The sequence below is a fragment of the Bos indicus genome, chromosome 16, assembly GCF_029378745.1.
Source record: "Bos indicus isolate NIAB-ARS_2022 breed Sahiwal x Tharparkar chromosome 16, NIAB-ARS_B.indTharparkar_mat_pri_1.0, whole genome shotgun sequence".
Taxonomy (NCBI): Eukaryota; Metazoa; Chordata; class Mammalia; order Artiodactyla; family Bovidae; genus Bos; species Bos indicus.
This window is the reverse complement of record NC_091775.1, coordinates 51934046-51945365: the sequence shown is the minus strand read 5'-3', so window position 1 is coordinate 51945365 and position 11320 is coordinate 51934046. Positions and strand designations below refer to the sequence as shown.

At 51.7% G+C, this 11320-nt stretch overlaps 1 protein-coding gene across 5 annotated transcripts; it reads right to left on the bottom strand.

The window, feature by feature from the left end:
- Positions 1 to 1545: 1545 nt before the first annotated feature.
- Positions 1546 to 9675, bottom strand: CCNL2 (cyclin L2). Of its 5 annotated transcripts, none has more exons than XM_019976317.2 (11): positions 9346 to 9668; positions 8797 to 8871; positions 8412 to 8521; positions 7538 to 7658; positions 6533 to 6597; positions 3986 to 4085; positions 3700 to 3804; positions 3476 to 3617; positions 2880 to 2991; positions 2707 to 2799; positions 1546 to 2558 (listed from the first exon to the last, which is right to left on the bottom strand). In XM_019976317.2, the coding sequence occupies exons 1-11, from the start codon at positions 9628 to 9630 to the stop codon at positions 2204 to 2206; spliced, it is 1563 nt and encodes a 520-aa protein (XP_019831876.2). In that variant the 5' UTR covers positions 9631 to 9668; the 3' UTR covers positions 1546 to 2203. The 5 variants fall into 5 exon arrangements, 4 of the variants coding, with proteins under 4 accessions (XP_019831876.2, XP_070624489.1, XP_070624490.1 ...); XM_070768388.1 differs by having other exon boundaries at positions 9315 to 9441; XM_070768389.1 differs by lacking the exons at positions 6533 to 6597; positions 7538 to 7658; positions 8412 to 8521; positions 8797 to 8871; positions 9346 to 9668 and adding an exon at positions 5831 to 5956.
- Positions 9676 to 11320: the final 1645 nt, after the last annotated feature.

Sequence of the window (11320 nt, the reverse complement as noted above, 5' to 3'; positions counted from 1 at the left end):
TTTCCGGCTGGAGGAACCGCCCCTCCTGCCCCCGTGCCCAGCCCCTCCCACAGCTCTCCGACTCCGCCTGTCCCTCGCGGAGGCTAGAAAACTACACTTACCACAATCCCAAGCGTGTTCCCTCTGCGCCTGCGTGGCTCGAACTCTGGTCGCTCCGCGACAGTCAAGGGTCAGTCGTCCCGGGAGGCCGGAAATGGCGTTTTCCCGGCGACGGAGATGTTGAGGGGGCGACGGAAGTGGCCCTAACTATTGCAGATGCTGGGGCGGGAGCCGGACTCGGAGCAACTCGTCTTGAGGGGCGTCGTCTTCACCCCCGAACCCGCCTCTTGGGGCGGGGAAGGTGATTGACAGGTGCGAGGTGTTGGGCTAGAGCCGGGGCGCCGTCAGGAGTGACTTGGATATCTAGGACCCGCCACCCCTCCGCTTTGGCTTGCAGCCTCCACTCTGCTAGTCTGGATAAGCGAAGGACGTCTCGCATGTACCGTGGGATGGATAATACGACGCTTTTTGCATGGGTGGAGTGTATATTCTTTCCTTAAAGCAAACAAGCTCCCATGTTGTGTCCATGAGAAGTTTGTCTGAAAACCAGAAGCAGCATGGGGTTGAGCTAAGACCCAGTGTTGTTCCTCAGGGTAAGGGGCTCAGAGGGCCCACTTAACCCGTGTAACACAGAAAGGCTCTGTTGTCCTGAGGTTGGCTAGGATGGACAGGATCCCCAGAATGGACCTGAAGGAACTCCTGCTGGGACAAGGACGTGGGGAGTCTCTTTGGTCCTCCTCTGAGGCTTGCCCTTGTAGGAGGGTGTTCCAGTGAGTCTTAGTATGAAATGGCCAGGCCTAGCCACCCCCAGGCCCCAACTTAGCTAAGCAGAGAATGGAGGATAGGCCAATGGGAGGGCAAAACTGCAGGATCTGGGCCCAGCTCTATAACTGAGTCTCCAGAGGATGTACCCTTCAACCTGAGGGGCAGCTTCTGGTTCCCAGGTTGAAAGGTCTCTAAACCCATCCAGGAGCCTATCTCTCAGCCTCCACAGGCTTTTATGGTTTGGTTCTAAGAGTGAGCCACCTGGACCCTGGATGCTGACCTTGCTGCTTTCATACCTTGGCTGTACTGACTTCAGGCACCTTTCTCCAGGCCACTGGCACCAGGAAGGGAGTGCCTTCCACCCATGAAGTGCTGGTCTGGAGAGAGCCAACACAGGGCATAGACACGCCCCCAAGTGCCTCTGATCTGCACAGAGTGCACACAGCACTTGGAGACAGCCCTGACCCACCCTGCTCACTGGCACCACCGAGCTGTCCTCACCCACTCCCACAGAGGACCCCTCTAGGGTGATGCTCTTTGTCCTTTGCAAACCCTCCATTTACCATGCTGGTAGCAGACAGCTCAGAGCCTCACAAGCCCTCAGAGAGGAGCAGATGCACAGAATTCAGTACAAAACCCAACACAGTAATGAGATCAGAGAGGGGAGTGCAGACACATTGCTAGATCGGTGCTGCAGGCTGTGCAGGGGAGCAAACAATGAGAATGACAAACGACAAGCCCTTTAACTTTCCAAATGTCCTGAGTAGAGAGAACTGTTTATTTAATAACGTAAAATGCATATATAGGAAACTTCTCTAGAAGCTGGTGGCCTGCACTCAGCATCACACAGATAAAAATATACGACTTTCAACACAGATCTACCTTCACATTTTAAAAATCAGAATTCTCTACACGTTTTAAGCTGACAGTTCAAGTTCTCAGTTTTCATATATAGCTTTAACTCGTATTAAACACGTTTATTTACAACGTGGACAGAGTAAGGGGCTATTAAGGCCATTTTCTCATCATGAAACACTGCAAAATACATACATAGTATAACCTAATATAGGCAAAGGTTCGAAAAGTCATTTTCTTGGTTTGACGTAATTAAGTATGGGTTCGGGGGTGAACAGACAGCCTGTCGTAGCACCAAACCCCGCTGCTGGGACACGTGCCCCGCCTTTGCATCTAGCAGGGCTGCTGCTGAGGCGCTGGGCAAGAGCTGGGGGCTGGGCCCGGGCCAGACGAATGGGCACCTTGCCAGCCTCTCCATGCCATCTCCAAATTCATCACACTGTCCAGAGTCAACAACTATATCCAGAAAGAGTCACGCCCCAGGGCCAGCAGCTGAGGTGTCCACATCAAGGGCCAAAGCAGAGTCCTGCGGGGACCCCACCCCTCACCTTCGGTGCCTGCTGTGCCCAGGGTGGTCCCGCTCATAGCGATGGCCCGTTCGCTCATAAGACCGAGAACGCTCCCGTCGCTGTTCTCTATAGTAATGACTTTTTTTCTTGTATTTTCCAGAAGTATCCGCCCGCTCCCGTGAGCGGCTCCGAGAGCGGGAGGAGCTCCGGCTCCGGGACTTGTGTGGCTTCTGGGTAGAGTACTTGCAGTCCTTGGATCTTCGGTAGCTCCGCACCTTGGAGCCTTTGTAGGGGGCGCCCCGGTGGGCCTGACGTGGTGGGGAGTCACTCCGGCTCCGAGAGCGGCTCTGTGACTTGGACCCACCAGATGTGGAGCCACTGTCACTTTTCCTGTGAAGGAGACCACCAGGCAGGTGGGTAACCACCCATCCTGACCACTTGAGAGTCAGGAGCAACTGTCCCCAAGGAAAGGCCACACCGCTTCCCCAGGAAACATCCCGGTGCCTGCTGCAGCCCCGTGCACCCAAGCAGCACACACCTTCTCTTAGGGGACGCGGAACGTGACGGGGACCTTGAGTAGCTCTGCTCGTGACTCCCGCTCCGACTTCGACTCCCCTGCTCCTTCGGCAAGCTGAGAATAGGGCAGAGAATAGTTAAGACCTCAAGTCTCTCTAGCCGACCCCAGTACCATCTGGGCACGTGGCTACTCACCCGTTCACCGGACTGTCCGCCTTGGTTTTCTTCACACCCTCCACTTTCCTTTTGGTGTTCTTCACGGAGAGTGGGGAAGGCTTGTTTCCTTTGCCTTCTTTGGGGGATTCCACTAGAATCAATCACAAGAAGTTACAACTCAACAACTGCTCTGGTGAGAAACAGGAATGCCGAGCAAGGTGAGGCCACTCCCAAGGGACTGCTGCTGCCAACTCTGACTTCTGGCTCCCAGCCCACTTCAGGACTTCAAGATGCAGGAAGACCACCTGTCTCACTCGCCAGGCCTCCGGGACTGGGGACAGGCATCATGCTTAACTCTAGGATCTGACAACAGGATCTACTCCTCCAGATTTATGAGACTTTCATCAAGGCAAACTACTTGGGTGAGCTGGGTAATGAGAGCCATTTCAGGAGCCTGTCCATACCCCTTACTAATGAAAACACAAGAACAGACTTCATAGGCGTTCCGTTCTTACTTCAAAGATTGCCTCTTGTTTGCTGGGGACTCTGGAGCCCTCAGGAGTGCTCAGACTAGCTGCAGATGTGATCCAAGAGAACTCAGGGTGGGAGGGCCACCCCTGGGAGGAGACGCTTACCAGGTTTGGGGGCAGGCGAGAACCGCGATGCACTGTCCAGCACCTGGGTGCTGCCGGGCAGCAGGCCCTTGGCCTGTGCCTTTGCCTCATCGAGGGCGTGCCTGCGCTTCTCCACTTCACTCTCCAGGTGAGTCAGATCAACCTAGAAAAGCCAGAGTGCATGATTCAGACCAGATGCTTCCAGTCAAAAACAGGTGCACACGTTACATGAAAAGACACAGAACCTTTTTCCGAGTATACAGCTGCAGGATTTTTAAGCAGATTTCTTGAATTTCTTCTTCAGTTGCTCCAAACAAAAGAAACCAATGGGGACGATTGGGTAAAGGGATCTGTAAACACAGAGGCCATCATCATTAACCATTCTTCATAGCCAACAAGATTCTCAGGGAAATAAAAACAAGCCTGATGGTCACCAACAAGTAGGCTTTTTATTGATGCCAGTAAACATAACTTGAAGCATAGCACACAGTTTACTGGGGTTGGTGACTCCCCAGGTGGCCCTGCACTGACCTCCAGCGTCCGGGCAGCAAGATAGATGCAGGCACAGGCGATGCTCTCAGGCTGGAACCTCACAAAAACATCTGTGCGAAGGCTGTCATTCATGTAGTTCCTGAAAACCAAACACAGCAAGAACTGAAACCCCTGGGCACGCACATGACACCCGTCTGCACTGTCGAGGTCAAGTCACTACTCCACTAACTAGTCTACGGCCAGGACTTAAGATCTAGACAGTCCTGTGATTCTCACAAGTTCATGAAGAAACGTCCCAGCTGCTTTTTCTGAATACAGGATAGGAAGATAGGGAAACTACTGAAATCTTTTAAAGCTGGCTGAATGTCAGAGAGTACATGTTGCTATGAAAGAGAACCAACTTTAACTTTACTTTTCCCTCTCAACCTTTGGCCTGCTCTCATGCAAAACGCAGTGCCTCAGAAAGACGTCTACTGTGGCAGCTCGACATATTTGATTAAGAACATTTAAATGCTCAAAATCCACAGTGCAGAGAAACATGCAAACTCAAATGAACGGGCTGAGCACAAAGCCTGCGAGGGCCTTTCTGAGACAAGTCGTCCTCTTGCGCTCCTTTTCCTGGAAGAGGTGCTCGCAGCGTGGCTTCTTCCACACGGGAGTCCACTTGACAAGGGGGAAAAACTCCCTTGGGTGCATGGGAACATCATGCAGAGGGCTCAGTGCCCAAAGGGAAATCCTCTTCTCAGGCTTATCAAAGAACCGTTTCCAAATTGTCCCATTTCAATAAGGAGTCTTAAAATGAACATTCATAAAATCAGATAAAAGCAACAAAATACTACAAGTTTCATCACAGTCAGTACATTTTTAACAGCTATCATATTAGAAGATATAAAAATACAAAACATTTGCATTTCTTAAAAGGTTAGAATTCTAATGCTGGCTACATTTTCAGCAATTTCATTTAGATACGTTTTTCTAAGATTTAAAAGACCAAAAGTCAAACCTCACATTAATTTTATCAATATTGCAAAAACACAAGAAAACAGAAAATATTGCAGAGATTCATTGCACAAGAGAACAGTTGAACAGGTCATACATTCATTGCTTCTAACATACCCCAATGATAGCAGGCTACACCCACAAGGGGCAGCCAAGTCATGCTGGGGCCTAACTGATGCACCCCCCACCCTGGTTATCTCTGCCCCAAATCCTGGAGAAGGTGACCTACGAACCCATGGAGAGCTTTCTCAGTGATAAATTCTACATCTGCCCACTAGGAGCACCTGGCTCTTAAGATCCCGCTCCAGGTACCCAGAAGGGACCAAAAAAACCTGCCAAGGCCGTATGTCCCGAGAGTTGCAAGTAAACAAACATTTAATAAATACAACCATCAGTAACTATTTTGGTTCTAATGAAAAAAACATTTAGTACTCAGTTGTAACATTATTAAACCATTAACTTTTATGTCCTTTAAAAAAAAGTCCTCACAACATATATTTAAAGTTACTATTTTTAAAATAAGTTACAATATAAACAGTGTCCATGGAATGATTTAAAGATGCACACCTTTTACAAAAATGTGTCAACCCTTAGCTGCTGAAAAGAGCAACTTCAGGACTTCCAGAAATAAATACCACCACCCACACTACAGTCTCAACTCCCACCAGCCAGTTTTCACAGCATCCCCTAGTTTGCTTTTTTTTTAAGAGAAAGGTACTGCATCTTTATTGCACAGGTAGAGCAGTTTCAAATGGACAAAATTCAAGTCAAGACAGTTATCAACTCTAATCAATACAATTACCAAGCACGACAGGATTAACAAGAAGCACAACCGTCAGAGAACCACAGCAGCAGTGGGCCAGCACTAGACTATCGTGCGCATACCACCATCTAGAGCCAGCCTTCGGTGGAGAGCCTGCACAGGGTTGGCTGAGGACGGCCGCTGTCCCCGCACCGAAGCGCTTGGACAGGAGAGGAGAAGTCTTAGTCACTTACCCTCAGAGGCTACCCTTTGATTGAAAGAGTACAGAAAAGAAAAGTCAAAATAGGTTCTCCATTAGCACAGCACAGCACCAGACAATTCAGGCAGCAAAAACATGACCCTTACAGACCTAACTCTATGGGAAAGCACCCAGCACTGAACCGTTACTTCAGGCTTCACTTCTAGTATATTAGCATATTGTTAAAAATCAGTCCCCAAATTGTAGGAAGGCCTTACACCCCGTTCCTCCCATACGATTTGCTTAATTGAGGCAGTGAGAAGCAAGTTCACGTTAGATATAAAACCACTAAGTCCACACTGCCAGCTGTGGAAAAGATCCCGACATGCCTAGTCAACAGCCCCCAAAGGGAAGCCCGCTGACTGCTCTCCTGGGGGGTTGGAGGGGGAAGGGTCACCTTACCGTTCCACCAGTGCCTGATATTTTGGGAATCTGGTTGGATTTACATGGCAGGAACACTGGGCACTTGGACAATTCCAGCCCACAACCAAGTCATGGGACCGACTACCCACTGCCCAGGTGCCTCAAATCAACATACTCCTGCACTGCCCTGCCTGGTCTCATATAACAAGGAAGGTCAACTCACCATGAAGTCTGGACCAGGTGTTGGTTACGCTCACACTCTAACACCTGAAGGTACATAACGATTATCTGGAAGATACGGGTTAGGCAGTTATTACCGAGAACCTTGAGAACCCAGAATTCAGATATTGAGGGTGTCCATGCAGCAAACAAGAGCCTCGTGCTAGATCCCAGGGCTGGCTCCCGTCACACGCCCGGTGCACAGTTCAGCTGGAGGGGAGTTTTTGCTGACGTGCGTGCTCCCTGCTTTTGAGCCAGGCACCAGGGAAGCACGGGAGGACCTAGCTGCGCTGAGCTGCTCGCGGCTGGGGCTCAGGCTCATTCTCATCTTCGACACATTCTCCACGAGTGAGAGTAGCCTGCCTGGAACGTTTCTGTACCCCAGCCGCTAACTTATACAAGGCATGGCATGAGAATACTTTCAGCAAATGAAGAAAAAGGTCTTAAATCTATGGTGAGTAATTTACCAAGATTCTGAATTAATGCCAGAAAGTCACACAAGTGAGAAAGAAGCTATGAGGAAACCCCCAATAAAAAGGGGACATAGAGAGAGGAAAACAGCACTCTGCGTTTGAAGGGAACACGGAAGATATGTGTGCTATCATATGCTCAACTGATACACGCTGTAAAACTGTCTTCCTTCACTTCCAAATAAACAGTTCAGAATTCTTCCAATTCCCCCATAAAAGAAAATAGTTATTACTTAAGCAGCTTTAGAAAATCAGCTGTTGACAAAGAAACAGTAAACTGACAAATTTCATTCTTACAAGTTCTTATCACTATTTCTGAAAGCTCAAACTTAAGAGAGATAACTTCCACCTCTTAAAAATATACTATTAAAATTAACATAATACGAGAAGACTGATGACAAAACGGTTATCTTTCAGAGTACAGGTATAAACTGGAAAACCAAATCAGGGACACATTTAATCCTTTGGGGTTCCCAATCTGGGTGGGAATGCAGCAGTCACTTTAGTGGGCTCACATGGCAACTGGGCCTCATACCCACCTTGTGAGGGTGCTTCACGTGGACACAGAAACCCAGCTCCTTGAGAACTCGCCTTTCCGCCTTTATAATTTGATTCTTTAAGTTAACGTAATCTTGATCCAAGAGGAGAGGCACAGGTTTTCTACAAAGACAAAACACACAATCTGCATAAGAGTCAAACAAAACAGAGTCTATCAAATCCCACAGTGACAATCTACCATACACACAACACAGATGGAGTCAGGAAGTTCACTTCCTTTAACAAAACCACGAAGTCTTCCTCAAACCCCATGCTAACCTACTTATGCCTCAATAACCCTCTCCCTGTTTTCCTTACAGACAATAAACGTGGACTGAAGACTGGAGGGTCTCACCATCTCATCGCACAAAGACTGGACATCCTTTTTTGGGCTCAAGACATAAGCAGATGCACTGTGGATGAATGGAAATCGAAAGAACCCACAGAAGCACGATGCTTAAACAGCCAAAACTGTTTCACAAAGGACCTCCATTACCTGGAGCATTGGAAAGCCTGAGCCAAGGATGCTTCTAAATACCCTACAATACACAGGAAAGTACCCACAACAAAGACTCATCCAGCCCAAAATGAAAACAGTGCTGAGGTTTAGAACCAGCTCCAGAGCATCCAGGCTGACCAAACAGCCTCTTGGGCAACCAGGAAACCGATGTCAGCTGGACAAAAGCCACAGTCCCCTTCCTGCCGACAGTGGTTCCTTCACTGATTAACAGTATCTGAAGGGTACCTCCCAGCTGCCAGGCCTCCTTCTGGGCACAAGTGTAAAACCCCACACCCTAAATTTTGTCCCAGAAACTAGTGTAACAATAACTGAGAAAACACGGAGGCGGATGTCTATGACAGCGCTGATGGACTCACTTTTTCTCTCGCAGATGTCGAAGGCGATGAAACACGTTGATGACGTCCCGTATTCGCCTTGGAGCCTCTTCTATCTTGGAGGCCAGGTGAACACAGGCCATTGACACGTGCTGAAATGTAAGCGACGGGACAGAGGTTCGTTCCAAGGACCAGTCTCCAACAGCTGAAGAAAGGCGGTTAAGAGCAGAGGAGATACACCCGGAGAAAAAGGCCACTTGGGAGAGACCCCTCTATAGCAGGGAGCTTCCCAACACACCCCGCCCCAAATACAGCGAGCACTACAATTGCCAAGACCAGTACTCCTTCCTCTGAGCGATCGGCAACACCACAAACCCAGGTTTCCTGTCAACACGTTTCTGTGGGGAAGAAAGACGGGAAATCTCACCTCCATGGAATGCTTCACAAAGGACTTAGTGTAGAAGAACCGCTGGAACAACACCTGCCCGGTAGCCATGGCCACCTGCACAAGAGAAGGATTCCATCCTTTTCAGTTGCCCACTTCAAGGGTCTCAAATAAAACCACTGAGTTTCGCGAAACTCCTGATAAAGAACCAGAACCTAAAACGTTTTCTGCATCCACAAAGGTTCTTCGCATCCCGCTACCTCGCCTCCTTTATCACCTCTGGTGGGCTGCAGCAGGGGCGCTCCGGCCTTGGGTAGGCGCTGGGTCCAGGTCCCGGGCGGGGACACGGAACGGGGTAGGGGCTGAGTTCTCGGTGGGAATAAGGAGAGTGATCCGAGCAGGGTACCAGACGTCAGTAAGGAGTGGGGTTGGGATCCGGGTAGGGGGTCATTGCTGGGCCCGGATTCCGGGCAGACACACGAAGCAAGCTCCGGGTTCGATTCCGGCCCCTCCGCCAACAAAGGGCCTGGGAACCTTCCCGGAGCGGGCGCGGCGGTTACCTCGGCCCGAGGCTCGCGGCAGCTCCCTCACCTGCGGCAGGCGGAGCAGGATGCCGGCCGCCTGGATGAGCTCGCAGCCCACCACGCGGAGGTCGGTTTCCGTGTCGGTGTCGAGGCCACTCGACATGGACGGCGTGAAGCGGAGCTTGTCGTCGGGCAGAAGGCAGTTCTCCAACGTGATGAGCACCCCGGAGTACAGCCGGTCCCCGATCAACACCCCCTGTGACGCGGGGGCTGTGCCTCCGGAGCCCGGCGTGCCAGCCGGTACCGCGGGGGCCGTCGACCCTGGAGCCCCGGCCCCGGCCGCAGCCGCCATTTTGTGCCGCCGACTCTCTCTGGCTCCTTCCCGGCAGGGCGGCTCCTCCCGACGCTCTACGACCGCGACCGCCCCGCCCCGCCGCGTGCCATTGGTTCGACTGGCGCGCGGCTCGGGGTTCCCTTGTCCCGATTGGCTCTGATGCCTGTCCGTCAGCGGCGATACCGACGACGCAAGTCAGCGCGGGTAGGGGAAGGGGCTCGTTACCCAGTAGGCCCTGCGGCGCCCGGGCGAGACCGTCGTCTCGATCCCGACCCGGAAGTAGTCGCAGGGGCCGGCTCCCGGCGACTTTCCAGGTCTAACCGTTCGGGCGTGTCTTAGGATCCGCGCAGAGACCCGGGAGCTCGCGAAGTTCCCACCGCAGCCCCAGGCTTCCTAGGGGTCAAGCGGGTGCCGAGGGAGGCTGAAGGGGCCCGAGGGCAGCCCCTGATAAGCGGAGCCAGGCGAGATGCCCCTTGCCGCGAAGGCCCGCGGGGCGGGGGTGGGAGGCAGCTCTCCTTGCGTCTTTCGGGCGGGTGGTCCGGGCTTGAGTGGAGCTGTCAGACGTCTCCGAGGCCTCCGACCCTAAAGGATAGGCGCATGCGTGATAAGTTTTCCCAGCCCGCGCCCAGCAGCCACGGGATGCTGTTTCCCTGGTTAATTTGTGGCCGTCGGCACGGTGTTTACTGAGTAGAGGTTTTGGAGTACAGGTATTAACGCCAGACTCCCAAAGATCTCGCCTTCAGAATTGAGTCTAGAGAGAAGAGAGATGGTAGCTGGAAACGTTTAATTCGATGTTCCTACAAAGCACAGCAACTGCAAAGAGGCATGAAGCATGAGTTCCCCCGAGGCTGGCAGAAGAGCCAGGCTGCGATGCGGGGGTGGGAGGGCGCGGGCAGCACAGGAAGGGCTTGGACTTTTGTCTTACCAACAGCGGGGAGCCGTCCGGGGGTTTGACCCTCCATTTCTCATTGGTTGCACCAGGTGCTCTCAGGATTAGTGACTGCCAGCTTCTGGTGGGCGGTGGTGGTGGTGGTGCGGGTATGTGTGCCAGAACAGCCCACAGTTGTCTGCCTTCCTTTATCAAGATGAAAAAAGGCAGCTCCTCCATAACAGTGCCTGTTACACAGAACTTCGTCCCCACGCCAGAGAGTTCCCTGTATCCTCCACCCTGTTGTCTTTCAACAAGAGCTGTTCACTGACGAGGTATGGAGTCAGGCACCGCATACTGTGTGGCAGAACAGGACTCAGCTCTCTGCCTTACAGTGCTTAGTCTAGTGGCCATCACTGAATATAACTAGGGCTAGAGGAGGCTTCCTGTTAGGAAGCCAGTGCAGTAATTGCAGCCGTAAGAGATACTTGCCCACATGAGGATGGAGGGAAGTGGGCAGACTCTAAAGGTTGCTAGGCAATGGGTGGCCAGGATTTGATTGGCCCCTTATTGAGTTGGAGGTGGGTGTGTCTGAGGAAGGACTGGCTTCCAAGGGTTGGCTGGCAAAGGATGGTGTTACACAGGACCCAGTGTGGGAGTTTTGGGGTGAGGGCGGTAAGCATAGGAGTCCGCAGACAGCGACTACTATAGTGGCCCTGAAGAGCTCTCCTAGAGCAGAGGGTGTGAGGGTGAGGTCAGAGTCCTGGAAGGTAGTGAGCCTGAGGTGGGGTGTATGTCACCCAGGGCTGACAGTGTCCCTAGATTGGGGGACTAGGAGAT